Source organism: Anguilla anguilla, chromosome 6 (genome assembly GCF_013347855.1).
Source record: "Anguilla anguilla isolate fAngAng1 chromosome 6, fAngAng1.pri, whole genome shotgun sequence".
Taxonomy (NCBI): domain Eukaryota; kingdom Metazoa; phylum Chordata; class Actinopteri; order Anguilliformes; family Anguillidae; genus Anguilla; species Anguilla anguilla.
The window spans coordinates 32,161,600-32,188,655 of NC_049206.1; the positions used below are offsets into that span (position 1 = coordinate 32,161,600).

At 38.4% G+C, this 27,056-nt stretch overlaps 1 protein-coding gene across 1 annotated transcript in view; it reads right to left on the reverse strand.

The window, feature by feature from the left end:
- Positions 1 to 532: 532 nt before the first annotated feature.
- nrbp1 (nuclear receptor binding protein 1) overlaps positions 533 to 27,056 on the reverse strand; it is a 91,241-nt gene continuing 64,717 nt past the window's right edge. Inside the window, exons 12-18 of the mRNA XM_035422295.1 lie at positions 20,994 to 21,084; positions 8,508 to 8,558; positions 6,721 to 6,856; positions 6,475 to 6,528; positions 3,828 to 3,891; positions 3,389 to 3,444; positions 533 to 1,205 (exon numbers count right to left, since the gene is read on the reverse strand). Coding sequence (XP_035278186.1) covers positions 1,110 to 1,205; positions 3,389 to 3,444; positions 3,828 to 3,891; positions 6,475 to 6,528; positions 6,721 to 6,856; positions 8,508 to 8,558; positions 20,994 to 21,084 — 548 coding nt within the window. The 3' untranslated portion in view covers positions 533 to 1,109. The remainder of the gene's footprint in view (positions 1,206 to 3,388; positions 3,445 to 3,827; positions 3,892 to 6,474; positions 6,529 to 6,720; positions 6,857 to 8,507; positions 8,559 to 20,993; positions 21,085 to 27,056) is intronic.

Sequence of the window (27,056 nt, forward strand, 5' to 3'; positions counted from 1 at the left end):
GTAGCATTTTTCTTCCAAAATTATGAATATAAACTAATCTAAGCATTATAGTATTGTAAATGGTACAAATGTCTTACTTAATTTAAGCCATTTTTCAAGTCTCTGTGGTATTCACATCTGGAGTTATAAAGCTTTAAATAGGGTACCCCATAAATGGGCAACGATTGGCCAGATTTGGCATGTGCGCTAAGCGGTTAACAGGCAGCCCCTCAAAGAAATTTAATATCAAGAACAAGATGCAACACAACCATATTTAAAAAGCCTTGAAGTATTAAGATTTAACTGAAGATATCTAGATATTCTGCACAGGATAAATACATTTAAAAACAGAAACAAAGGCCAACTTAAGTAGTTTTTTTCCAGAAAATTTAGGTAAATTATGAACTGCTATAAATTTAAAACCTATATTCAGAGAAAACGAAAACTCTCCTGTAGATATGAATTATCTACATAATCGACAGACTGAACAGATGACTAATTCATTAAAGCCTGTGCTTACCTCCCATTTTCCAATATTGGCTCAGACTCATTGTGTATGTGGTTAAGACCACAGTAAACATTTTATTCATACAAAATACAATAGATTAAAAAAGATGACACTTCTTATGACATGACCTCATGAATCTGTTCAAAAGGGAACAGATTCATGAGAATTAGGGCAGTGATAACTAAACTAAGTGAGAGGGAGAGAAAGAACACAAAACTGAACTGCAAACCAAAGATTGATGGTATGAAGATAATTCAGGGGAGATTCCACGCCTATTGTTTGTGACAATAAAAAGGGTGTGATCAAGAACAAACAGCTATTGATCCATAACACAGATCATAATTTTTTTTTTTTTTTTTTTTAAAGAGATGGTAATACTGACATTAATTAGAACTGTGCTGGGTTTAGCTTTTTTCTGTTTTCCCTTCAAAACAGAAGTGGAAGTCTACACTGAGAACAAAAAAAGCTGGAGGCAGTAACCCCTCCCCCACTCCCACCACACCCCTTCAAGAGGACAGATAGGACAGATCCCACCATCCTCTGCGATACCATGCCTTGAGACATGAGGGGAGGGAAGAGGGACCTAGCCACTATGCTTAGGGTGGGGTTGAATGCAGTTCTGCTAGGATGACACAGTGACTGGGTTTAGAGAACCGTTGCGGCTGTAGAACTTTGTGAAGGCCTCTTCCAGAACTGAAGCCAGTCGCATCTGATCCCCCTGCAGGAAGAGAGGAAGAGAGAGAGAGTGAGAGAGATGGGGCAGTCATTGTGAAGTAATAACATTTGTGCAACAAATCAAAAATATAGCCCTCTCTTTAAATAAATCAATTCTGGCAGAGCTGCTTTAGGAAATGTTGTTCATTTCTTTCACAATTCAAAATAATGAATCTTGAGATCCAATCTTGATCATACTTTTGTTAAACTGCACCCAGGTCAAAAAAAGTTTGTTATTATTCGCCTAAAATGGTCATGATTTATTTGTTCATTGAAGGACATTGTAGGGTTGCATAATATATCGAACTGTGGTTTTGCAAAGCATAATATGAAGAATTCCTGCCATGGGGCATACAAGCAAACTTTCCTTCAATTATACCAGATGCGGCAGTAAACAACCAAATGTCATGTGAAATCCTTCCAGAAAAAAACATCACATAGCTACTGGGGGTGTTAATAAGACAGCCAATCAGCAACAGCTTCATTATGATCATGTTATTTGTTTTTTTAATCACATTGAAGCTGTGGGTTGGCTAATCTGCACCCAATAGATATTATCTGAACATCCAACTTGTACAGAATTGCAGTCGCTAGGGTTCTTACTAGAACTAAGAATTGGGAACATATCAGTCTAGTGCTTAAAACACTTCATTGGCTGCCTGTAAAATTTAGGATTTACAGAGATTCTGCTGTTAACTTAAACGGTTTGGCTCCAGAATATCATAATGAGTTACTCATTCCTTACCCTCCTCTAGGATTCTCTATATGTTGGCTATGCGAAAATGACAAGTATATCTAAACTTACAATGGAAGTAGAGCCTTCTATTACAGAGCTCCTGTCTTATGGAACAATCTCCTCATCAATGTGCAGGCTTCAAACACAGCTTTTGTCAAAGTGTAGGCTCAAACGTTACTTCTTCAAAGTAAGTGAAGATGTCTGGGAGGGGTAAATCAGGACCATAGAGTTGTTGTCAACTGAGCTGGCTGTACCGTTTAGTCAGGGAGAGCAGGTATAGAGGAAGGTGGTTTGGGGACACTTGACGCTGACAAATAGTCAAGTTGAATCATGGAGTTTAGGAAGGTAGATTCTGATGTCTAGACTGCTGAGCAGGCTAGGGCATCATAGCAGTGCTTCCCCTCAAACCAGCAGGAACAGATGTTCCCTTTGCAGCCTAGCCCAGCACATTGTTCTGGGCTATGGCACAAAGGGAGGAAGGCAGCTTAGCCTTGTCCATGAATTCACTGTCAGGGTTAGAACATAAAATGAAATTGGGTTGAGACTCCAGTAGGAGTAGTCGCTGCCTTAGCCATCATAGGTTATAAACCGGTGGCTGAGGATTATATAGCAGCTGGTTGGAACTTCTTTACAAGTGTTAATCCAAGTTTTTTGGCACAGAGAGTACACTTGCTCTGTTGTGTGTTGATAACCTACAGTACCGAACCATCTCTTTTTCTTTGTCCCTGGGGCTCGTGCCCTGCCTCGCCCTGAGTTCATGGTCCGCTCCAGCTTTCTCCCTCACCCAGAGTTCACAGGTTCACTCCAGCCCTGTCCCTTGCTCGGTAGACATGCACTGCTGCTTTTCTTTTACATCCATTCGTCCCCTACAGCACAGCAGGCCAGCCACTTGACGATGGGCTTCCCCCTCTATAGCCAGGTTCCTACCAAGATTTCTTCCTATCAGAAAGTTCATTCTCACCACCATTTGAGGGTTTCTCCCTCTACTGGGGAGTTTTTATTTTTACCTCATGTGCTTGCTATTCGGGGGGTCAGGTCTAGTTTTTGTTATTTTCTGCCACTCTAAAAAGTGTCTTTGTGACAGTTTTCTATAAAAAGTGCTATACAAATAAAACAGATTTGACATCTCTGTTCAGAGATTGCTTTGGCCAGTCTGAATCACTGACTTAATCAGTTACACCTTGTTAAATGAGGTTAATGTTTTGAGCTGGAAATCCCCTTTCTCCATAAATTTAACACAACCTAATGAAACTTGCCAACCAATTCTAAGGCCAAAAAAATGAAACATTCTGAAATTCACAAAACATCACTGTTCCCTTCCAGATATTTCAAACATACTGCAATGATCAACCTCCATTTCTGGAACACTGTACCCTCACTGCAAACTCTCTTAAAACAGGCCCATAAATGAAAATCAGGCAGCCTGTAGGTGATGTTGGTGACTCACTTACCTCACTGATAAACCCCAGCTGAACCAACTCCACAGCCAGTTCCTGCACATTCTCATCTAAAGAATCAGACAATGCATTCAGTCAGTCAGTGCCACCCCTACAAACACACGTCTGAATTAATACATTTAAATTCTATATAAAAACCAAATGCATATACATTCATAAGCAATGATCGGATCTGCGGTTGCAGATAACTGGACTTTCCAAATTAAGGTAGGAATTGGACAGGTTCAAACCCATGTTGGGCACCAAATAAAAAAAATTACTCCATTCCATTACTTTCCATTATACAAATAAAGTCCTTACATTCTGAAACAGTGTACAACATAGAATAGCATAACTTTTTAAAAAACGTGATTGGTTAGAGCAAATCAAAGTCACTACCTGGAAAAGTTATACACAAAACCTACAGACATTTTTCCAACACAAAGATACTTACTTGGTAACAAATCACAGCTTAGATGTCTGTTCAGCTTATCTTCCAATTTCAGCAATAAGGTAAGCTGTTAGACAGAAGTCAATTAGCATTTGGAAAGAATGTGTAATAGTTCGACAAGACAGACTGCGGTATTGACTGAACATGTTTGCAGTTTATCCCAATTTAAAGGAATATTTCACTTTGGTAGAACAAGTAATTTTGGGGAGCTTACAACTCCGTTAACAGCACTGCCGTTCTTCCCATTGTCCCCAAATCCCATTTTTGTGACCTCGCCAAAATTAATAGTTTTAAAGCACCAAGAAACTACAAAGCATAATAGACTGATAAAAAGTAATATCGAATGGACCAAGTTTTAAAAAAAAATTATCTGATGTATTTTTGAAATTTTATTACCTTGTAAAAAAAAAAAAAAAAAAGAAGATCCGAAAAAAGTTCTGTTACTCGAAGTATCCTTGAGCACAATAAAATTCACATGGGCATGTGCATTAAAAAAAAAAACTAACTACAGCTTACTGTATTTCTATGCCGTAGCCAATCTGAAAATAGTTTCAACATTTATTGCTAACCTAAACCTAGAAACAGATTGTCAGCTCAAAAAAACAGACACCGTTTGACGTTAGTACTCTCTTATCAATCTACTATTCTCCGTAGTTAGTTTGTGCTTCAAAACTATTAATTTTGGCGAGGTAGCAAAAATGGAAGAGTGAATTGGGAGCCAGACAGCTGGGATGAACGGCAATGCCATTAATGGTCAGCAGGGACAACTGATGTTGCTAGTCTTTACACTATGCAAATACAATGGGTAAGGTCCACAAAATTACTTGTGTTATACCAAAGTGAAATATTCATTTAAATCTATATCCATGTTCCCACAGAATGTCATCATTAATAGAATGATGACATGCTTCAGTGACTTGATCTGACTAAGGCTAAGCCCACATAACCTATGAATAATTTTGATGAGCAAAGGGAAATATGTGTTCAGTGACGGACCGTCATGCAGATCACTGTAAATACACTGAAAAATATAAATGCAACACTTATCAATTTCTAAGATTTTATTGAGTTCAAAGGTAATAAACGTAAATCAGTCAACTGAAATAGATTCATTAAGCACTTATCTATTGCTTTCATGGGGGACTGGGGATACAGATATGCATCTGTTAGTCACAGATTCCCCAAAAAAGAAGATACCATGAAATGAACAGAATACTGATCAGTATCTTGTGTGGCCACCATTTGCCTCACGCAACGCAACACATCTCCTTCGCATTGAATTGATCAAATTGTTGATTGTAGCCTGTGGAATATTGTCCCACTCCTCAATAGCTGTACAAAGTTGTTGGATATTGGTGGGAACTGGAACACGCTGTCGTATGCACCGGTCCAGAGCATCCCAAACATGCTCAATGGGTGACATGTCTGGTGAGTATGCAGGCCATGGGAGAACTGGGAAATATTTCTGCTTCGAGGAATTGTGTATAGATCCTTGCAACATGGGGCCGTGCATTGTCATGCTGAAACATGAGATGGTGGTGGATGAATGGCACAGCAATGGGCCTCAGGATCACATCAGGATATCTCTCTGTGCATTCAAATTGCCATGGATAAAATGCACTTGAGTTCTCTGCCCATAGGATATGCCTGCCCATACCAACACCTCACCATCACCATGGGCCACTCTGTTCACAACGTTGACGTCAGCAAACCGCTCGCCCAGCCGACGCCATTACACACTGCCTGCCATCTGCCCTGTACAGGTGAAACCGCGATTCATCAGTGAAGAGGACCGTTCTCCAGCGTGCCAGTGGCCACCGAAGGTGAGCTCTTGCGCACTCACGTTGATTGTGATGCCGAACTGCAGACAAATTAAGACCCCGGTGAGGACGTTGAGCTCGCAGATGAGCTTCCCTGAGGCGATTTCTGACAGTTTGTGCAGAAATTCAACAGATGTGTAAACCAACTGTTTCATCAGCTGTCCGTGTGGTTGGCCTCAGTCAATCCAGCAGGTGAAAAAGTTGGATGTGGTGGTCCTGGGCTGGCGTAGTTACACATGGTCTGCGGTTGTGAGGCCTGTTGGACAAACTTCCAAAATCTCTGAAATGAAGCTGGAGGTGGCTTATGGTGGAGAAATGAACACCCATTACTCTGGGAACAGCTCTACAGGACATTCCTGCAGTCAGCATGCCAACTGCATGCATTAACTCTTGAGGCATCTGTGACATGGTGTTGAACAACAAAAAAATTCAACATTTTAGAGTGGCCTTTTATTGACCCCATCATAAGGAACACCTGTGTAGTGATCATGGCTTTTAATCAGCATCTTGATATGCCACAACTGTGCAGGAGATGGATTATCTTGACAAAGGAGAAATGCTAGCTAACAGTGATATAAACAAATTTGTGGGCAAAATTTAAGAGAAAAAAGATCTTTGTGCACATAGAACAAATCTTTGAGGTGTTATTTAAACGCATTAAAAAATGGCTGCAAAAATAAAAGTGTTGCGTTTATATTTTTGTTCAGTGTAGATCACTAAAATACTATATGACTCATGACAATTACAAATCCCACTTATAAACTCATTTCTTTTCAACTGCAGTACTCTGTTGAAAAGAATCCATTTCCATATTGCTAAGCGAAACTTACATGATGCTTAGCCCCTTCTTCAACTGGCTCGATATTGCACTGCATTTGAAGGACCTTAAAAAGTGAAGTGAAAGCTCAGAGTTTCTGCATTGAACACATAGCTTAATTTCACAGTTTCAACACCCATCTGAAATCGTCTTGATAATTTCCAGCATTTGCTCTACCCAAAGAGAAACCAAAATTGCACTTTCAGAGTATGTTCCTTTCTTCTTCTCTACCTCTCCAGTGCCATTCCTATCTCCTCACCTTCCTGGTCTCCAGCTCTGCAGGCTCTGGTGTGGGGGTTTTGACAGAAGGTGGTACAATAGGTGACTTAACAGCCTCCTGCTGGGGTTGCTGTGGGCATTGCATCCCGAATGCCGTGAGAGGATAGATCCCATTCCTGTTGATTTCAAGGCAAGGGGGCACAAATGGGCCAGAACACAGATAATGGTCATACCCTGATAAATAAACTCAGCACTTAGACACAAAGACCTTAAAATTACAGGGTGCCATTTGTCATTTTAACAGTTTTAACTGAGCGTTAAAATTTTCATACAGTATAATATCACAAAGTACTATTTCTTATAAGAGTTTCAGTTGCTCAACACCATGAATTAATTACTTAACAAACAAATATAGTAAGTTTTTAATAAGCTTGGACAACTGCAAAATTTATTTTCTTTTTTGGTGAGATGGCAGTGGGGGGGGGGGGGGGGGGGGGGGGTAGTTTTTGCAGAAAAGACCTTTAACTTAAAATTCCTTGGAAATGTTCAGCAGTATGGTTCTAACTAACACTAAAATCTACTAACAAAGTGCACTTCAGGCATGGCCCAGTTTCTAGTTTCATAGTATACCAGTGTGAAAAAGTTCCAAAACCACTACAATTCCCACTCATACCATTCTGATTATTTTTAAAATAAATTAAAAGGACTGTGAATGCTGCTCTTATTCTACGAGTTTCTACCAGTGCAATTTATCGCACGGCATCTACTAAACATTGCGTGATCAGCTATATGAAAGATAAAAACAAACCTGGGGCCTCATTCATAAAATGGTCTTACGATCATTAAAATAAGTTCAATAAATAGTGCCTTATGCATAAAACCATGATGCAGTAGTTCAATAAAATCCAACTTTATACTACTTAATTTCACTGGTTATGTGGAGGTACTGCACTTTTCAGTGTTGCGTGCAAATCCCTGAAATTAGCTATGCTCATATCCAAAAAACCTAGTCACAGTAAGCCAATAAAAATTGATAGAGGTGTGGCGTATCACAAAAATGCTGTACATTATGTGTCACTGCCATCTTGGATTGGCCACATTTTGGAATGTTACTATCCACTTTCCTCTGTCCCCTGTTTTGGCCTAACCACTTGAGTGACACTTACAGGTATGCAACATTGTTGGACAGTATGTAACATGACCATTTTTTCTAAATTATAGCCTTTTGCTTGGACCCCCATGTATCTCTTCTTGCAGCTAAATTTAGGGGTCCAACCACATGAGTAAAACTTATGCAAATTGGCACATTGTTTGACAGGTTATTCTTTCCAAATTACAGCCTTTCGCTTGGACGTATATTATGACCACTGTCTTAAGTTTTGTTTACATTGGCCGTTTCGTCTCCAGTTACTCGCCGTTTGCCACTTACCAGTGGAGACTAGCTCTTCAAAGTCGTGCTTGGTGTGTTTTGGATAGCTATTGCGTCATTTGCCTTTGCATATTTTACCTTATTTTTGTATGGTTATAAGACTGATGCACATTAGAACTGCTGAGTCAGTGGCCTTAAACTTCATCTGAAGATCAGTTTAATAAATTGGCTCTAACAAATGTTATATGTTGGGCTTGCGTAATGTTTGTTTGGTTATGTTTCTTTTTTAAATTATTCTTTTAAAAAATGTTTATTTACACACATTTTTTTGTTCACTTTCTAAAACTTAACAGCTTTTAGGGTGTGTGGATTATTAACATTACTAAGATTATTGCCCTCTAGTGGTTGTAGTAAGCCTGGTTATTAATTATTAGCTAAGGCAGATAGGGATTCCTCACCTCACATCCTCCAGGAACTTATCCAACTCAAGAGCAGGAAACTGGGAAAGCCTAAAAAAATGAAATGTATTAAACACAACAGGAGATCCAGAACTCATTTCCAAACATAAAAGATCCAAGAATGCATAACAACAAGAATTGGTCATTCAGTCAAACTATGCTTACTACTTACTTACAAACTAGCATTGTACCAAGCCTGTACTTGAAACCCATAGAATAAGGATGTAATCAAACCCAAATGCCCGGTTTGAAAATGCACACACAATGCATTGTATACATATTTTATATTACATCATTTTATATATTATATATTCCTGAGGTATAAATGGATAGATTGAAATAAGTTAGAAATAAATGATTGAAATGAATGCAGGTGAACTACCAATAGCTAGGCAGTTATGCTGCGTTTTATTATCAGTGAACACTGATGAGGATGAGTCTTTGTTTGCAACTTTGTTAGTGAAGTTGGCTACACGTAGCTAGATAGCATATATACTGTATCAATTCAGTTCTTGATTGAATTAAATAATGGTTAATTACTGAGCTAGCTATGTTGCAACTATAACAGCAGTTCCCACAGCGGGGAAGACATCTTGGGAGAACACAATTTGATACAAAAGCTAGCTATCCTCAAGCATCCAGCTGCCTAATGTAACTAGCAAGCTAAAAGTAACGTTACTTACAGGTCCCAAACCACAGGCTCTGTAGCCACTCCCACCCTTCCCCACACAGAAAAGAGCACCATGCCAAGAGACATCCCAAACACATTTCAGAATAACACATATAGGCAAAATGTGCACAAATTCACCTAAACTAAGTAAAGACATAGATTGCCAGTGCATCATAGATATACCTTAGCATGGTTATTTTATAATATTTTCAAGTATCCAGCACAGACTGCCTTTAATACTCAGCATATTCTGATACATCGGTTCTATGCAGGCAACTCTCAGTTCAACCCTAGTTTTTCAGCTTAGTCAACTGATGAGTCAATCAGAGCCTCATACTCCATGTGTAGGTGTGCCCGTGTAAGCAGGTGGGCGCACTGTGACGTAAAACGATGCAGACAAAATTGGAATTAAAAAAATCTTATAGCTTCTGGGGGGCACAGAAAAAATTAAATTAAAAAATAAATTGGCGCCTGGATAGCAATTCGTTATTATAAATATTAGAGTTGAAAAGTGGTTAAATCTGTAGTTTTGAATGGACTTCAAGGGGGAATTGTCTTTTTTTGGCACCAGAGGCTTGCTAAACTGCAATACCTAGAATAACCACTGAAATTTGTGAGCTTCACAAAGAATGGTAATTCCTGGTCCCCTGAAGTAAACACGAATGTGCTACAGTAACAGTTTTAGTTCCCGATGTAGATAGTTCCGGTCTACTTTTTAGTTCCTACAATCCTGTGGAAAATGGACTAAAATGTGCCAAATTAGTTACACTGATATATCTGACTTTGATCGCCACACCCACTGCTGGTTTAGTCTGAAGTAGATGCAGATCATTTTGTTTGTTGAACATACATATACCCTAGGGTCTCTGCTTCTGCTGTAAGACCTGGCAAGCTAATGCTACAAAGACAACTCTCTGTGAACAGAAACTTACACAGAATTTACATTTTGATTATTTCCTCCTTTGTTCTACTAACAGAGCTCAGCCCATATAGTGTTGCACTTACTGAAGTTATCTCTTAGTACTGAAAATCTGTGAGATCTAAAACATGCAGTGCATGCAAGAAGACCTAAGAACAGTTCTGAACTCAAAGGCTTCAGCAAGGAAGAGTGGGGGCGGAATGCAAAAGTGAGAATAGAAAGACTAATAGCTGGCTGTAAGAAATGTTTGGAAGCTGTGATTTTTGCCTGTGGAGGTGTTTCCAAATACTAACTGACAGTATATCCAAACTATTGTACATGCCACATTAACAGTTTTATTTCTCAGATTAAATTCAGCAAATAAAAAGTAATTGTGCATAGAAATGTGAAGAAATGCTATGTTTGTTCTCTGCGTACTTATTTTCACTGAGAAAATCAAATACCATTAGTAAGCTCCTTCCTCTTGTGACTTTTGATTGTCTGAATGGGATAAGTTCTTTTACAGAGAGAATTTTGGCCTTGATGCCCTCAATATTACATCTGAATATGGCGTTAGTGGCTTCTGCCTTGGTGGCCCATGCCATTTAGGCCTTGCCTTAAAAATAACAAAATTCAAGGCCAGAAATTGTCATTTTGAAGAGATTCATAGTCTGTCAATCAGTCTGTTGCAAACAGGAATTATACAGATTTGTGTGCCAGTTGTGGCTACAGCACTGGGCAACACTACATATTTATTTTAACACTGTAAATACCTGAGACAATTATGAGGATTGCTTGGCAAAGTTGTTTGAAACAAGCAAAAATATGTCAGAAACCAAATCCCAACCAGTAAATACATTTTACACAAAGTCCATTATGCATTTGCAAGCTTATCATTTACAGGTGTGGTAGTGGAAGTGCTCAGCTTAATTACTTGAGTGCTAACACCAGGCCTGCATTGATAAGAAGAGTGGTTGTCACTCTGTGTACAATGACATCAGTAAGCAGGTGTTGCTGGCAAAAAGAAAAATGCAAAAAGACTCCACAGTAATCTTTTCCTCACCACCACACAACCGCTGTGGAGTCTGAAAATACTTACAGTTAAACCCAAAATTATTCATACCCATGCCAAATTTTGAGTTATAGTGAATTTTTAATTGACGAATAGGTTTCTTCTGGCTGGAAATGACATAAGAAGGTCAAGTTTTTTCTGCAGACTGCCTGATGTTTTCCACCAGAATCTTAATGTAGCCCTCTTTGTTATGATGGTATTACTTTGACAAGGTTGCCTGGCCCATTCTTGCCTGGCTTCTTGTGAGCAGCCACAATGAGTAATTGGAGGTCCTCACAAAGCTCTTTGGTTTCACCCATGACTTGCAATTGACTAGAAACTGACTAGAGAACAACTGCATCAGCTGTTCTCAATTTATAGTTGATTAGAATGCTTTAGAACATGATAGAAATTACCAGGACCATTTGGAATGGTATAGAAGCTTGCATTTCCTCAAAAATTTGCGACAATTTCAAGGGGTAATTTTGGAAATGGCATTTTTTGTAAAAATGTAAAAAACAAAAAACAAAAAAAAAAAAAACATTAACACAATGTTTTACCATTTTGTCTTTTGTCACCTTATGATGTAATTTCCAGCCAGAAGAAACCTATTCAAATAAAAATTCACTATAACTCAAAATTTGGCATGGGTATGAATAATTTTGGGCTTAACTGTATTTGTTGGATTTTCTTTTTGCCAGCAACACCTGCTTAATGATGTCATTGTACACATACATGCATTCAGTCACACTCCATTTGCATTACACCTCGCACCTTGTGGACTTTTTATGTTGGATGTCTGTCACTGGTGTGATTATTTTCATTGTAATAAACTTTTTGGTACCTCGTATGTTGTCTATCTTGTACCGATTTTGGCCAATCAACTGTTACAGTTAATATCAGCGGAGGGATGACTGTTGGGATTAACAGTTTCTTAATCAGTCCTTTATTGGTTCAGAGAATTTGTGCTTTGATTGGTGGCGTTTAGATTTAGCGCATAGTGCCACAGAGACACAGAGTATGTTTTAGTTTTTTTGTTTATCCAGTTGTGTTGGAGGGAGGATTACTTCCAGTTTGAATCTAAAAGATAATTAATTTTTGCTTCGGCTATCAATTATAAGTTTTTGTTTTAAAAGAGAGGAGATTTTGTTTGCTGATTATTGAGGCCAGTCCAAAATAGTTTTGGTACAAGTTACGATAGAGCAAGGAATTTTGAAAATTGAAATGGTAGACAATAGTGTTTGTGGCATTCAGTCCACCGAAGAAGCGTATCGGTCTTGGTTGCGCCGGCTGGTGGAAAGAGCACATGCACCTGGGCTGCGTTGACACGTGAGTCCAAGTGTTTAAAGGTGTGTTCCTCTCTGACCACAGAGCTCATTAACATATACATTGACTATCTGGACAAAGTGTTGTGCCAAGTGGTGGAATTGCAAGGTGGTCCAATTGAAATTTAATTGAGCAAAGAGTGCACGTTATTCATCCTAATGTTGTAGTGCTTTATGTACAGTGTCTGCGGTCTTTTGTTGTTGTTTTAATAACATCATTTAAACCCCTTTCCTCAAATACTCTATAGGATCAAAAGTATCTGGACACCTCTTAGTCTGAAGCTGCTTTTCATGGTTTGGGCTAGACCCCTTTGTGTCCAGTGTAAGGCCAATCTAAATGCTACAGAACATAATTACATTCCAGATGATTCTGTGCTTCCCCAACATTTGGGGGAAGGCCCTTCCCTGTTTCAGCATGACAATGCCCTTGGGTACACAGCAAGGTCAGTATTCAATAACGTTGGGATCAATTGGAAAGTCAAATGTGAGCCAGGCCTAATTGCCCAATCAATGCCCGACCTCACTAAAAAGTGGAGGCTGCGGCAAAGGGTGGGCCAACTCCACATGAATGCCCATAATTTTGTATGAGATGTTGGATATCAGGTGTTCACATACTTTTTCCCATGAAGTGCATCTTGGTTTGATTGAATTCATTGCCAGTTTATCAAAGGTGTAACAATAGCCTACAATGCAAATACAGTTTATTCAATATGTGAGTTTAGTTTTCACCCCATCTCACTAGGTTACAGCCTATAGTAGGAAGGTCAAACCAGTTTTGGTGATTTCTAACAAAACATATTTTGACAGTTTATTTTTCATGTATAATGTCATAAATGCTACAGTATAATCAAATAACATATAAATCGCTAACTTGACAGAAAATAACGATTGTTTGCTTTAATATGAATTTTAAAAATTAGCCGCTTCTCTTAAAAAAAAAAAAAAGAAAAAAAGAAAGAGGAGACAATGGTTGATGTGAGACAGGCAGCAAGGACTGTTTGTTCAGAGAGTTTGAGGTAAATAAATCCAAAATAATAGTGCAACGAAAATGTAGCTAGTGAGCACATGTTCAAATAGTACTTTACCAGGAAGGCATTTGTGCTTTCGTTTTTGTTACAAGTAACAACCATTTGTGAATGACATGACAGTTACTATATTCTGATAAAAACAGAATAAAGTAGCTGCCTTATTAGAAGCAATCTTGTTTTGTAGTTATTTCTGTACCCTCCCCCGGTTTCCTCTTCTCTCTTTGTGCCGATAAATTGAAAAATGTTTGAAAATGCACAGGGCTTTTTTGGGCCGCTCAAAATTGTGGTCGGAACGAGTCTCTGAACTGCTCATACTTAACCAGCGTCGGTAGATGGGCATGAGCACAATAATAATAACCAATAATAAATAAATGAATAATTCAATTAGAAGGATAAAAAGAATAGTTTATCGAAGTTTATCAAAGTTTTGTGCAGAACCTTTAGAGGTATACCATGTAGTATTTTGCAGCCTTTGTAGACTCTGGTAGTAAACCCCACTCACAACATTCTCACTCCTCAACCCCACCCACACCTCCGCTGAGGACACACCCTCGAGCGCTACAAGCAAAATATCAAGCGAAGAGGTGAGGTGGTCAGAGATATTGAAAATAGCATTTTCAGCAACATGAATGATTCCATATAGATGGTAACAGTAATTATGCAGTGTTATAACTATCTTTACACTGAGTGCAACCCTCAGTGCGTGGGAACATTGTATGGTAGCTACTCTGGAGTACCGGTGCAGCTATTTAGTGTTTTTCCTCATTTGGTGTTTGGCTATTCTAGGGCATGTTTCACGAAGCAGGAGTTAGCAGGATAACTGCACTGAGTAAAATTCGGAACCCTCCCAAATCTGGAACATGTACTGATAAGAGCTGTTCTGGATTTTACTCCAAGCTCCGTAAGCCTTTTCAAGGTTGTTGCAAACTTTGTCACCTTTGTTAGTGAAGTTGGCTGGCTACACATAACGTTAGTTATATAAGTTGCAACTATAACAGTAACAACAGTTCCCATGAAGGGGGGTGGGGGGAGGGGGCATCTTGATAGAAGAACATAATTAAATGCAAAAGCTACCCAACCTCAGGCATCAGGCTGCATAAGGTAACTAGCTAAATGTTTTAACTAGCTTTACTTACAGGTCCAACAGAAACCAACTCCGCATCACTTTTCACCCCCTTGGTGAACTTCAGTTGACGCCACCAAAGAAAAGTAATTGCAAGGTTGACTCTAGTTTTTGAACAAGCCCCGTCGGCTTGCATTTTTGCTTCGCTGTAACTAGACACAGCATCTGCCAATGCAGCACACTAGCAACAAAAACTTTCTTGGAATCTGATCACAAACCACAGGCTCTATAGCCACACTCCCTCCCCACACAGAAAAGAGTGCCAGGCCCAAAAATGTCCTGAACACATTTTAGAATAATAAATACAGGTTAAAGGTGCACAAAATCAGCTAAATGTATAAAGACGGAATTTGCCAGTGCATCATAGATATAGCGTAGTTATTTTATAATATTTTCAAATAAAAAATCCTGTATAGCATGCCTTTAAGGGAATTATCTTTTTTATAGTGTCAAAAAATAGTGTTTTTAATCGACCTGGAACAATTAGGTAGCCCTTGTTGCTTCCAAAAAAGAAGAATAAGGCACCGAGCAACTAAGAAGATAAATGCTATAATTAGCTTTGCATGAGCTTTGCCTTTGAAAGAATGGGGTTCTGAAGTGAATCCAAATAGGGGACACAGGGCTGGGAGGGATGTCTTTTTGGAAAATCGTGCTGTTCTGTAACCTCTGGCCACCTGCCCCCTCCCTCAGTGCGTGCCTTCATGAACAGTTGAATTAACCTACTTTGAATGAACATTATTCATAATAAATAAAATTAAGTAACTAATTTATTTATTTTTAAAATAAAAAAAATTAAGGGGGCGACATAGCTCAGGAGAAAAGAGCGGTTGCCTGGCAGTCGGAGGGTTGCCGGTTCGATCCCCACCCTGAGCGTGTCGAAGTATCCCTGAGCAAGACACCTAACCCCTAATTGCTCTGGTGAATGAGAGGCATCAACTGTAAAGTGCTTTTGGATAAAAGCGCTATATAAATGCAGTCCATTTAACTAAGGAGCTTCTTTTATGGAGCCAGGCTTCTATAAAATCTTTTGTCTAGCGTATTATAACTATTGATTGGCCACAATCAGTACAAGATTGAGACAACACAAGTGTGAGGTACCAAAAACAATTTCTTACAAAGAAAATAATTTCCTATGGGTGATAGCGCTCCAGGATGCTGGTGTGTCCCACCCTTGGAGAGTCAATTCTGACGTGTTTTCCTAGGTAATATTTCCCCATGTGGAGTTATCTTCATTTGCATGTATTTTTGCTTGTGGTGGCTGCTTGGTTTTCCAAGGACACTGGATAGGGATATCAAACTGGTGTCTTCTGTGCTCCTCTGTGCCCCTTGCTGGTGGGGTTGTTCTCTTGTTTACAGGTACGGTACTGGCAGTGCTCAACTTAATTACTAGATTGCGAACACCTGGTCTATGTCAATGCGAGGAATGTTTGCCTCTCTTCCTTGCCAGGCGGCTGTGGCCATGCAGTCCACGGATACTTTTTTTGTTGGTTTTTCTACTTGACTACAACATCTGCTTATGATGTCATTTACATTACACTTCACATCTCAAGGAGGCAGTTGCAGTAGACCAGACAGCAGCTGGGTCAAGAACTGAGTTGGTGGTTGGTGTTCAGTATCATTCCAAGGGTCCAAGGTTCTTAGCAGAGGAACAGGTCGACACTGTGGTACTGTCCATGGTGAGTGATAGGTCAAGCAAGAGGAGAACTTTACCGGAACTGTAGCAACTCATTTTAAACCGAGTTGAACTAAAGCAGGTTTTCCATCCAGCTCAAAATGCCTTGCAGACCATTTGTAGAATATTGCAAAAGATGCATGCTAAGACCAGAGTATCAGAATTAAGGAGAGAGAAAAAAGTTGCCTGTCATCAGCGTAGCAGTAATAAGACAGGCCATGGGAGGAAATGGCAGAACCAAGAGACCTGGTATCAAAAAAGAAGAGAGCCAAGGACTGAACCCAGAACGACACCAGTATAAGTGCTGAAACTGCATCCCTACATTCAACCTTGAAAGAGCCACCATTGAGGTAGGAAGCAAATGAGATATAAATCACCCTTGCCAACATATATACTCAAACAAGACCAATTAGTAAATGACCCTATGTTCAATTTTTAAATTTCAGATGAGCGTGCTGTCTAAAATAATAATTACAGATGCGACAATTGAATTGACAGTAAAGGAATTATGGAATATATGGATTACGGCTTTGTTTCAGTAAATATCCAGCTGTATAAATGCAAGCTATTTAAAAAAATAAAAAATCAATCAGATTTTTTTAAATCAGAGATTAAATCAGAGTAAGTCACTCTGGATAAGGTCATCTACTAAATGCCAGTAATGAAATGTAGTTTAATGTAATGCATATTTAGAATCCCAATCCTTCTCAGGCAACTAACTTAATACAAACCATGGAAAAAATAACTTGGCTATATACAGTAACAAATTCCAAAACATTTTCATGGGTGGTGCATTTACCACATTTTTGTCAACTCACTTGGCATATTGAAAACATCTCATACCTTCCTGGAAAATAGAAAGCTCTTCCTGGGTTTCTGTTTACCCAAGATTACTGGCCACATACTGAGTTTTAGATTCTTTATGTGAATAAATTAAAAGATGTAAAAAAAATTTAAGAAAAGGAATATATTTTAAATCCTGTTAATCCTTTTTATAATTGCATTACTTGGTATGGTCGCTACATTGATGATTTATTGTTTGTATTCGACGGAGATGAGAATCAGTTGTTGGACTTTCATTAATATCTCAACTCCATCAATGAGAATATTAAGTTGTCCATTGAATATTCACAACAGAGCATTGATTTTTTTGGATCTTACTAATTCAAATGATGAAGATGGCTTGGTACATACTAATATTTTTAGAAAAAAGACATCACGCAACACCATTTTGAGAGCAGATTCTTTTCACCCCCCGCATCTAAAGAATAATATGGTCAATTCCAGCGGCTACACCGCATATGTGGTAGGGAAGAGGTTTTTGAAGAACAGGCTAGCATCATGTCCAAAAGATTCAAGGACAGAGCCTGCAAACCTGCGGTCATTGCGCAGGCGTGCGACAGAGCTCAATCGTACTGATCTTCTTAGTAAAACTGCACATCACACAAATTCTCAATCTTGCACTTTTGTTACTAAATATAGTACCCATGCAGAACGCATTGTTAAATCCAATTAATCCATCATTGAAAGTGACTCAATACTCCGTAATGTTTTCCCGGAACCCCCATTGGTTTCTTTCAGACGCGCTCCCACATTGAGGGACAAGCTCAACAAGTCCATAGTTACCTCCCGGTGGAGAAAAAAGAGACTTGGCTCCAGAAACCAACTGGCACATAAAAATGCATGAATTGTAACCACTGTGACAATGTGCTGCAAACCAAAGTTTTTACTGATTTTAAAACCCAGAAAACATGCACACACACAGATTTTATTAATTGCAATACCACTTTTGTTGTGTACCATCTGACTTGCCCTTTTTTTTTTACGTAGGGCGTACCAAAAGACGCCTTAAGGACCGTCTTGCGGAGCATAAATATGCCATCAGAAAACTTTATAAGGACTACCCCACAGCGGCTCACAATAGCAATGATTCCCTTTTAAAAATTGAAGGCATTGAGCATATTGAAGCCTCCATTAGAGGGGGCGATAGAATACGAAAACTCAGCCAAAGGGAAACTTTTTGGATACATACCTTTGATGCTTTAAATTAACCAGGCCTTAATGAGGATATCGATTTCATGTCTTTTTTGTGATTTTCTCTTCTGAGTTTATTATTGTTTGCATATATGTATATGCTACATATACATATATTTCTATCCATTTATTTCTCACATTCATTTTGCTTTCCTATGCTTAGCTTACTCCACCATGTGACCTCTACCTTGTTTTTCCATTGGATACACTGTCTACATAGGTAAGGCCTCACCTGTTTGCCACGTATGCCCTGATGAAGATCGGTTCTCGATCGAAACGTTGGCTTTTTAGTTTATTTAGCCATTATAATAAAGGCTTTTTAACTTTACCCTTTTCCTGCTCTCCTCATTGGATTACTATATGAGTGCCTAGAACGCTTTTTAATTCTTTTTGGACTTATTATTCTTCATGCGTTTGTTCCCTACGTTCTAAGAGCACCTACTATATATATGTTTTCGCATACTCTTGTTTACCAGAGAGTATATTTTTCTTCTACTACAATATCATTAATCTCCATGAAAAGTAGAAAAACAGTAGCTAGCAGACTATTTACAGTCTCTTATGTATAACTGTTAGCATTTAGAACAATTAAGCAATGTTAACAGTCATTTTGTGGGCTAGTGCTATTCATTGTTGCTAGCCACGGATTTCTTGGCAAAGAATAGAATCGCAAATCAGGTTTTTAAATTGTTTGTGGAGCAGTAGGCCAACATTTTGAAAATTTCAATGATTTTAATATAGTACTAGCCCTAATTTAAAGACCTATAACCCCTTCCACTTCACTGATTTCCTATGGAAACTCCACCAACATTTTCCCCATTGGGGGTTGGGCCTGGAGAGTGTATGACATGTCGACTGGATCTACTGCTGAAGCTCTCGCTCATTTTTTTCTTGTTTTGTCTCTTTTCTTGAACATGTTACCAAATGATTCGAAAGCAGCTGATGTGCTCACGTACTGAATAATTATTATTATTATCTTCCATTTGAAAACTCCATTCGTGCACAAATTTTGAAATGTCTGGTCGGTACTTGGATCCTTTTTTTAGTTTAGTTTAGTTTATTCATTTGACGATTCACTTTAAAAGGACAATTACATGGTTGCAAACACCAATGTACATGCACAATTAAAAGAGCATCAATGATGACACAAGAAAGTCACAAGACTTATTTCCATTGTGGTCCTTGCTGTGTCTTACATAATAAAAACATGCTTGCCAATATGCTTTCCAAGTGCAGTCTTGCTTCAGATCTGGTAATTGTACCATCACTGCAGTATCTCCAGTAGGTAATGATATTGTCCAAGCTCTCGATAATAAACACACATCGCACTACCCTATCAATTGATTTATCCAAGGCTTTTGATACAGACTAAGCCTTGGATAGAGATTGGCTTTGGATCTGCAGCATCTAACTGGTTTGCCAATTACCTTTCTAACAGTACACAATGTGTTTTTGTAGATGGACATAGGTCCCCCTCCTTAGAAATTAAGAAATGGGTTTCACAGCTCCATCTTGGCTCCTATACTATTTTCCTTTTATGTCAAGAAAATTTAAACGATACCCAATGCAATTACAATGCAGGTAACACAATTCTGTATTGCATGGCCCCTGCCCTTTCACAAGCCTTCAAAGTAATCCACAGAATGCTTTTAATTGTATTCAGTCAGCACTCATGAAAGTTCACTTGTACTACTCAATGTAGGCTAAATAAAATGGCAAGTGTTTTCGTGGTCTCATTCCTCACTTCCTGATGACTTCAAAATAACAGCTTTTGGAGGAAGGTTTTAAGATATTTTGGAAAATTCACTGTAGCCACTTTATCATCTGCTTTAGACTATGGACTCCCTCTACTCTAATTGTGATTTTCAATGTGTCAATGTGTCATGTCAAAGTGATGTGTGCTCCTGCTTTTAACCTCTGCTTATAATTCCAGTTTTACACAAATATTCTTATCTTTGGTTCTGTCAATTGTCTTCGTTAATTGCGTTATGTCACGTCCCCCGTTGAAAAAACTGCAAACCCAAAGGGGTCTTCCTGGTTAAATAAAAGTTAAAGGATAGGGTTGGTATTTAGGACTTTAGGCTCTATTTTCAGATAGTCGAGGATGATTGGGAATAGTACAGACCATAATTTGGCTGATTGCTTCAGTATTGGACTCATGCTGCAGCACCACCATATTTTGGGTATGCAATATAGGTAGAAGGCTAACTGTGTGGATGAAGCAAGAATAAGGACCAGAAGAATGCAACTTCCAACGTCCAATGCCATAACTTTTTGATACAATGCTGTTTGTGACCATTTTTTCATGAGAACATAGTAGGACATGCATAAGCATCCATTTACAAAAAAAAAAAAACCCATTTATCATGGCTTTTGGAGGCTGCAAAAATTACCCCACTGTATTCCCATTGGGGCCATGTCTGAGTATCTGAAGGGGTTGTGATCTCAATACCAAAGCAAAATTAGCATTTTGATCATCCCAGACTATCCACATACAGGGCCTAGGGTCCTAAATATCAAACCTATTCTTTAAATTTAAAAAAATATAAATATAGCAATACAGCAGGTATACAGTTCCATCTAAGCACAGATTTAAAATCTGATGAGCTGGCCAACGCCAACAACTAATAAAAAAAAAATTGAAAATAGCTTATGAGAAAAATTTTAATGTCACAGAACACTCACTTCAGCTGAACCCTTTCCTTGCTTTCAACGATTACAAGGTTTGGATCCATGTTCTTGGTAATTTCTTCTAAAGCATTTTCCGGAATCATGTCTAAAAGGGACAAGAACAATAGTGAGAGGACAAAAAACACTTTAGTAGAATACATATCTGCTAATGTTTCATGTGGTATATTCAATAGATGAGTGATTCAATCCTGACTGGAATCATTTTTAATTAAGACGCTGTTAGGGCAAAACTGGAAGTGTTCAGCCTGCCACAAAGGCAGGTTAGGGTGTACATGTATAGATGGAATTCACATTGTTGGGTTATGATTCAAAAATCTGACTTATAGAACAAGTAATTATATAAGCAATTATATAAAATATCACAGTGATCTTAGGTAAGTTGCTAAATGTATTTCACTAAGCGCTGAATGTTTATTTTAATAGCCTACATATCTACTTATACGCTGTTTCACCATAGCATGTGTCTGTTGAAATGTAAGCAAAAGGAGACAGACCCAAACTGGGGTATAAATCAAGTGCATTTGGGAACCCAAGGACAGCAAAGTTGGAGGAGGCTCACATGGTCAGTCTTGGTATGGACTACCTGATCCCAGCCCATGATTGGCCATAAATGCAATTGGTGGCCAATGCAATTAAATTAATGGTGATTAAATGAATCTCATAGGCTAAGAACAACACTTCTTTGTCTCTGAAAACTAAATAAACTCATACATTGGACTTTACATTTTTGAAGACTGAACTTGTACCTCTTCCCCACCAGTCGTTTTATTTAATTATAAGAAGGACCTCCTGAATCTGTCGTTGGTTAACTTTATCTTCATCACCATTATTTTAGTAAAAAAATTCCAACATCATACTCTTTCCCACTGTCTTTGTTTGCAGAAGGCTATAAGTCGCAGCCTGCCTGCTTAGGCTTTGACAGCATACAGGATTACTTCCTTCACTCAATGTTTGTCCACTTATTAGAAAATAAGAATTAGTGATTCTTGAGTGATCAAGTTAGCCATTGATAAGAATTAGTTACCTACCTAATTACCAAACCAATGTTATTACCATTAGCTAGCTTTGCTAGAACTGGTGCTTTGAAATGCAAAATATGAAAATGCAGAGTATAAATGCCTAGAAACATAAGCCATTCATGTACAATCTGAAAAGACATCACAGCAAGGGTAACTATACAAATAAATATTAACGTGTATAGTAGAAATATACTGTACTATACAGTATATATTCAAGTATAGAAGGGATAATATGTGATGGTGTAAAATGATCAAGAAATATGCAGTGGTGGACAAAGTACATAACCCCATTACTTGAGTCAAAGTATAGATACCCCTGGTCAAATATTACTCCACTACAAGTGAAAGTTGTTCAGTCAAATTTTTACTTGAGTTAAAGTACTGGAGTACTTGCTTTTAAAAATACTTAAGTATTCAAAAGTGCATTTTATTTTTAATGCCAACGCACTGTTGTATTGTTTCTACGATGCATTTGCAGAAGCTCATTTACAGATGCATTTTTACTGTTATTAGATAGCAACACATGATAGACAGGGGTTAAATTGGGATTTGGGAGGTGGGTGGACCCTGAGATCCGGTGGGAGGTGGGTGAAAAAAGGTACAAACCAATGAATGTCTCAGCTCAAAAAAGTTCTATCTTTAATGTAGTGCACATAATTGTAATTAAGGAAAACAATGTTTTAAAAAGAATGTATACTCTATTGATGCAGCATTAAGGTAGGGCCCCATAGTTTCTGTGATAACAGAATCACGGACGGAATCGCGGAATTGAGAATTAAAAAAAGCTATAACACAGATTCCATAGGGCCCTACATTAAGTCAGTGCTAAAAGCTGACTGGAGATTTGAAAATATGACTACGTAATGTGAATGTTGTTATAAATAAGTAATTTATTCAACACACATTTTAAAAAATCAACAACTATTTACAGCATAGCAGAGTCTTACAAAGAATCTGACAACAATGTACAGTCTTGGAATGCTGTGGTTTCAACAACAACAAAATAAATTAAATTTAAATAAATAATATCAAAGTTTTTGCACTCTACAAAAAAACTTGAAAAAAAAACCTGGCTACTGATTCTTACAGCCATGGAATGCTGGGCACATTTCAACAACAAAAGAAATTAAATTAAAATAAATAATATCAAGGTTTTTGCAAAAAACTTGTATTCAAGTCCTGATTGGCTACTGAATCTTACAACAAGCCTTGGAATGCTGAGAACATTTAAAAAACTGTCTAAGGTTCTTTGGCTTTTACAGTAGGGTACCTTTCCTCCTAGACATTATCCCTAAATGGCATAAAGTAAGTATCTGTGTTATTGACTGTTTGGCTAGCTAGCTAAGTTAGCTACATGACCACGTTGTCATAAAATTTTCCCAACCGTGAAAACTGGCTGATTGTTTACATTTTGGACAGATGTGGCTCCTCAGTAAATCAATCGTTGTTTCCGTCGCAGCACTTTAGACACAAGCAATATCGAAAAAATCCTGAAATTTCTTCTTAGCGTGAAGAGTGCCTGACCCTTAACCGTAGCGTTTTTTCCCCAAAGATGGTATTTCTAGATATAGCCTAATTTTGCCGCTGTGTTAACACATTTTTACGGTTGCCGGTCAGGCACTCTTCACCATAATAAGAAATTTTAGGATTTTTACGATATTACTTGTGTTGAAAGTGCTGCAATGGAAACAACGATGGATTTAATATGTAGCCACATCTGTCCAAAATGTAAACAAGTCAGGCACTTTTCACGGTCGGGAAAAACTTTATGACAACGTTGTCGTGCACATCAATGTCATCAAGCTGTTATTAATAAACAAGTGAAGTTGTTATTTCGATGGCAATGAATAAGTCATGTAATGTTACAATATATCGAACGTTACATTCATGCTACTATTTTAACGTTACCTACACACTGCTTAAGTTAATATAAAAAGAATGTACTTACCAACGAGATGAAGTGATAACGCAGTTTGTAACGAGGTTAGTTAGCCTACTAAATACGAAATGGTGGCTTGCTAGGTAACGTTAGCTTGTGTTAGTTGGAAGCGTCAAGTGTTGAACGTAACTGCGCACAATGAGGGTAAAGAACACTGACCTCAGACCTGCTTTCCTACAGTGCGTTCACGTTTTAACCAACAGATGTCGCTGGTGAGCTTTTCAACCGAGCCGCCCCACTGTAACTGTAGTTTAAAAAACATCTTAAAAATACATAAAAATTATTATTTATTTTTTTTAATTCCCTGATACTTAGGGCCGGCGGGGGGTCAACTTAGGCCCAAGCGGGCTGCCGGGCTTGCAATACACTGGCGGAAACCCTGATGCTCCTCTCAGAACATACAGAGTGAAGTCCAAGACAATGCCTGGTTCACTCCTAGGTTACACAACCTTCTTCATAAGTGCAACTTGGCCTGGGCCAAAGTTCAGGTCTAGAATCTGACTGTCTGCTTTTCAGGCAACTGCGCAACACATACACAGTTCCTATGAAGAAAGCCAAAGCTAAGCACTTTCTTACCAAAACATCAAATAACTTCAACAACCCAAGCAAATAAACCCAAAGGAAATAAAACTGGTATAGAGCTTCCACCATCCATTGGCAAAGACTCTCACATGATCCCTGCTAAAACCGACATTGAGATTAAACAGAGCAGAGCAGCCTACCATTTTATTTATTTAGACATTGGCAGATGAGAAAATATTTGGTTACGCTGACCTATAAAACACTATTCCAACAGCAAAATCAGACATGTTATACATCGTTAGAAAGCTTATACTCTCACCTACTGAATAAATGAATTGTCAATCAAGCCAAATTGCACTAAAAAGGGCGACAACGCCGTAAGCAACAGGTGTGGTATTAGGCACAGCTATTTTTGAAGACAGCCGACCCAGGCGTCACAAATGCGCGTAGCCTGTATTTCACAAACGGATTGTCCAAGACAATTTATGACCACTCATTTGCAAAAGGGACATCTACGCGTAAAACCAATGGTAAGATTGTATATTTATTCAATGTTTAGTCCCAGATATTGACATGGTATAATTAAAAAAAACATTTGTCTCGTTTATTTCGTTATTCAGTGAGCAGCGTTTTCACTGCTGTATTGGCATATTTTAGGGCTAATGTCGGGTTTATCTTGTTGCTACGGAATATTACATTACATTACAGGCATTTGGCAGACGCTCTTATCCAGAGCGACGTGCAACAAAGTGTATAATCATAATCAGGAACAAGTGTGTCGAAAACCCTAGAGAGAAGTACCGTTCCAAGTGCAGGGAACAACCGCATAGGTTCAACGTGGACCCTGTAGGTTAAACTGATTAACACTAACACAAACAAGAACAGCAACAACGCAGGCTATGCAAAAATACAAGCAATAGTTAAGACGAGTGCATTAAAGGAGTACCATGGTGATTTTCACACTTTCTCGGTTTTATGTGCTATTTGCACAAGAGGCATTGAAGAAACACAATGAGCAAAGTATTAAATATGTCCGTTCTGTATTTTTGGAGAAATATGCGTTTTAAATTCATCGTCCCATTTTCAACCGGTTGAGAAAGTTGTCATTTTTCTACGTCACGAATACAGTAACCACTCCTATTTCCACGCCCCGTAAAGAAATCTGACAGGACACACCGTCCTGCTGTTCAGACAATGCAAATAGTTGACTAACGTTAGGTTCACTTAAATTAGAGTTCCTTTAGATTATTTCTGGTTATATTCATTTAGCTAGCTAGCTAACGTTAGCTAGCTAGGAGGTTTGCTTTCATAAGGCAATGTTATCAATAACGTTAGCTTGCTAGTTCGCTTTTATGAGGACGTTATAGTTGTGCTTTTATCTTAACTTGGCTAGCTAGATAGCAAAAATTGTAACTGGATACAAGTCAACGTCCTTACCTTAGCTATCTATCGATACTTGATATACTACTAAGCTAGCTAGCTTGTGAAAATTCAGTCTCCCAAAGAGAGCGCGTATCATGGGGGTAGCTATGGTAACGGGGAACGGTCTGTCAATCATAGCTAACTGACAGTTCTCATTACCACGCCCAGACGGTTCGGGTGAATTTTTATAGTGGGAAATTTAGGCTTAGAAAGATACGTTTTAAAGTACATTGAAATGACTGAAGAATAAAAAAATTATGCACATTTGTTTTGTTGTTGCCTGAAGACAACTGGGAAGTGTCACGTTCAACCACCATGGTACTCCTTTAAGTAAGTCACCTACGAAACAGCTAACTAGTTACAACCCTAAGCTTACAGTCAATTTAGAGATTAAATTGAGAATACGATTTCTCTCAGCATAATGACGGATTTAAAGACTAAACGAACTCACCGGATATTGTCTTCAAATGGATCCATGCCAAAGAAAAGTAATGATTCATCCTCTCAAAGCTTTTACTAACAAACTTTTAGTAGCAAAAAACGAAATATCAACTCGCCATCCATGCTAACTGCTTCCTACGCTCAGAGTACCGTAGTATTTATTTAGACACTGGCAGAGTACAGCATAAATTGCGTCTTTTGAATATATTCAATATTAGTCATTGCAGCGTGAAACTGCAGCTGTAGACACAAGATAGTCTGTTATGTTATGGTAGCAACGGAACGAAGCGGACTATATATGTATTACCGTCATTGTTTTATTATACCAGCGTGTTTTCGCGCGTTTGGGACAGAAACTCAAATACTAACAATAAATGGTTTAGCTATTTCTCAGCATAATGACAGATTCAAAGACTAAACAAACTCACCCGATACTCTCTTCAAATGGATCCAGGCTCAAGAAAAGTAATAATTCATCCTCTCAAAAAGCTTTTACTAACAAACTTTTGGAAGCCTAGCATGCACTCCAATAAAACTAGACCCTACGGTGTCGGATTACTTGCGTCGCCATGGATGTCGCTTGCCGTAAAGAAGTTTACTAGATGTCGTAATACTTAGATTTGGAGCTCCAGCTGTTCCGCACCCCAACTATTAATAAAGTCCAAATGGCGGACAAACAATATGGCGGACATAGGTGCTCCCAAAAGCACCTAG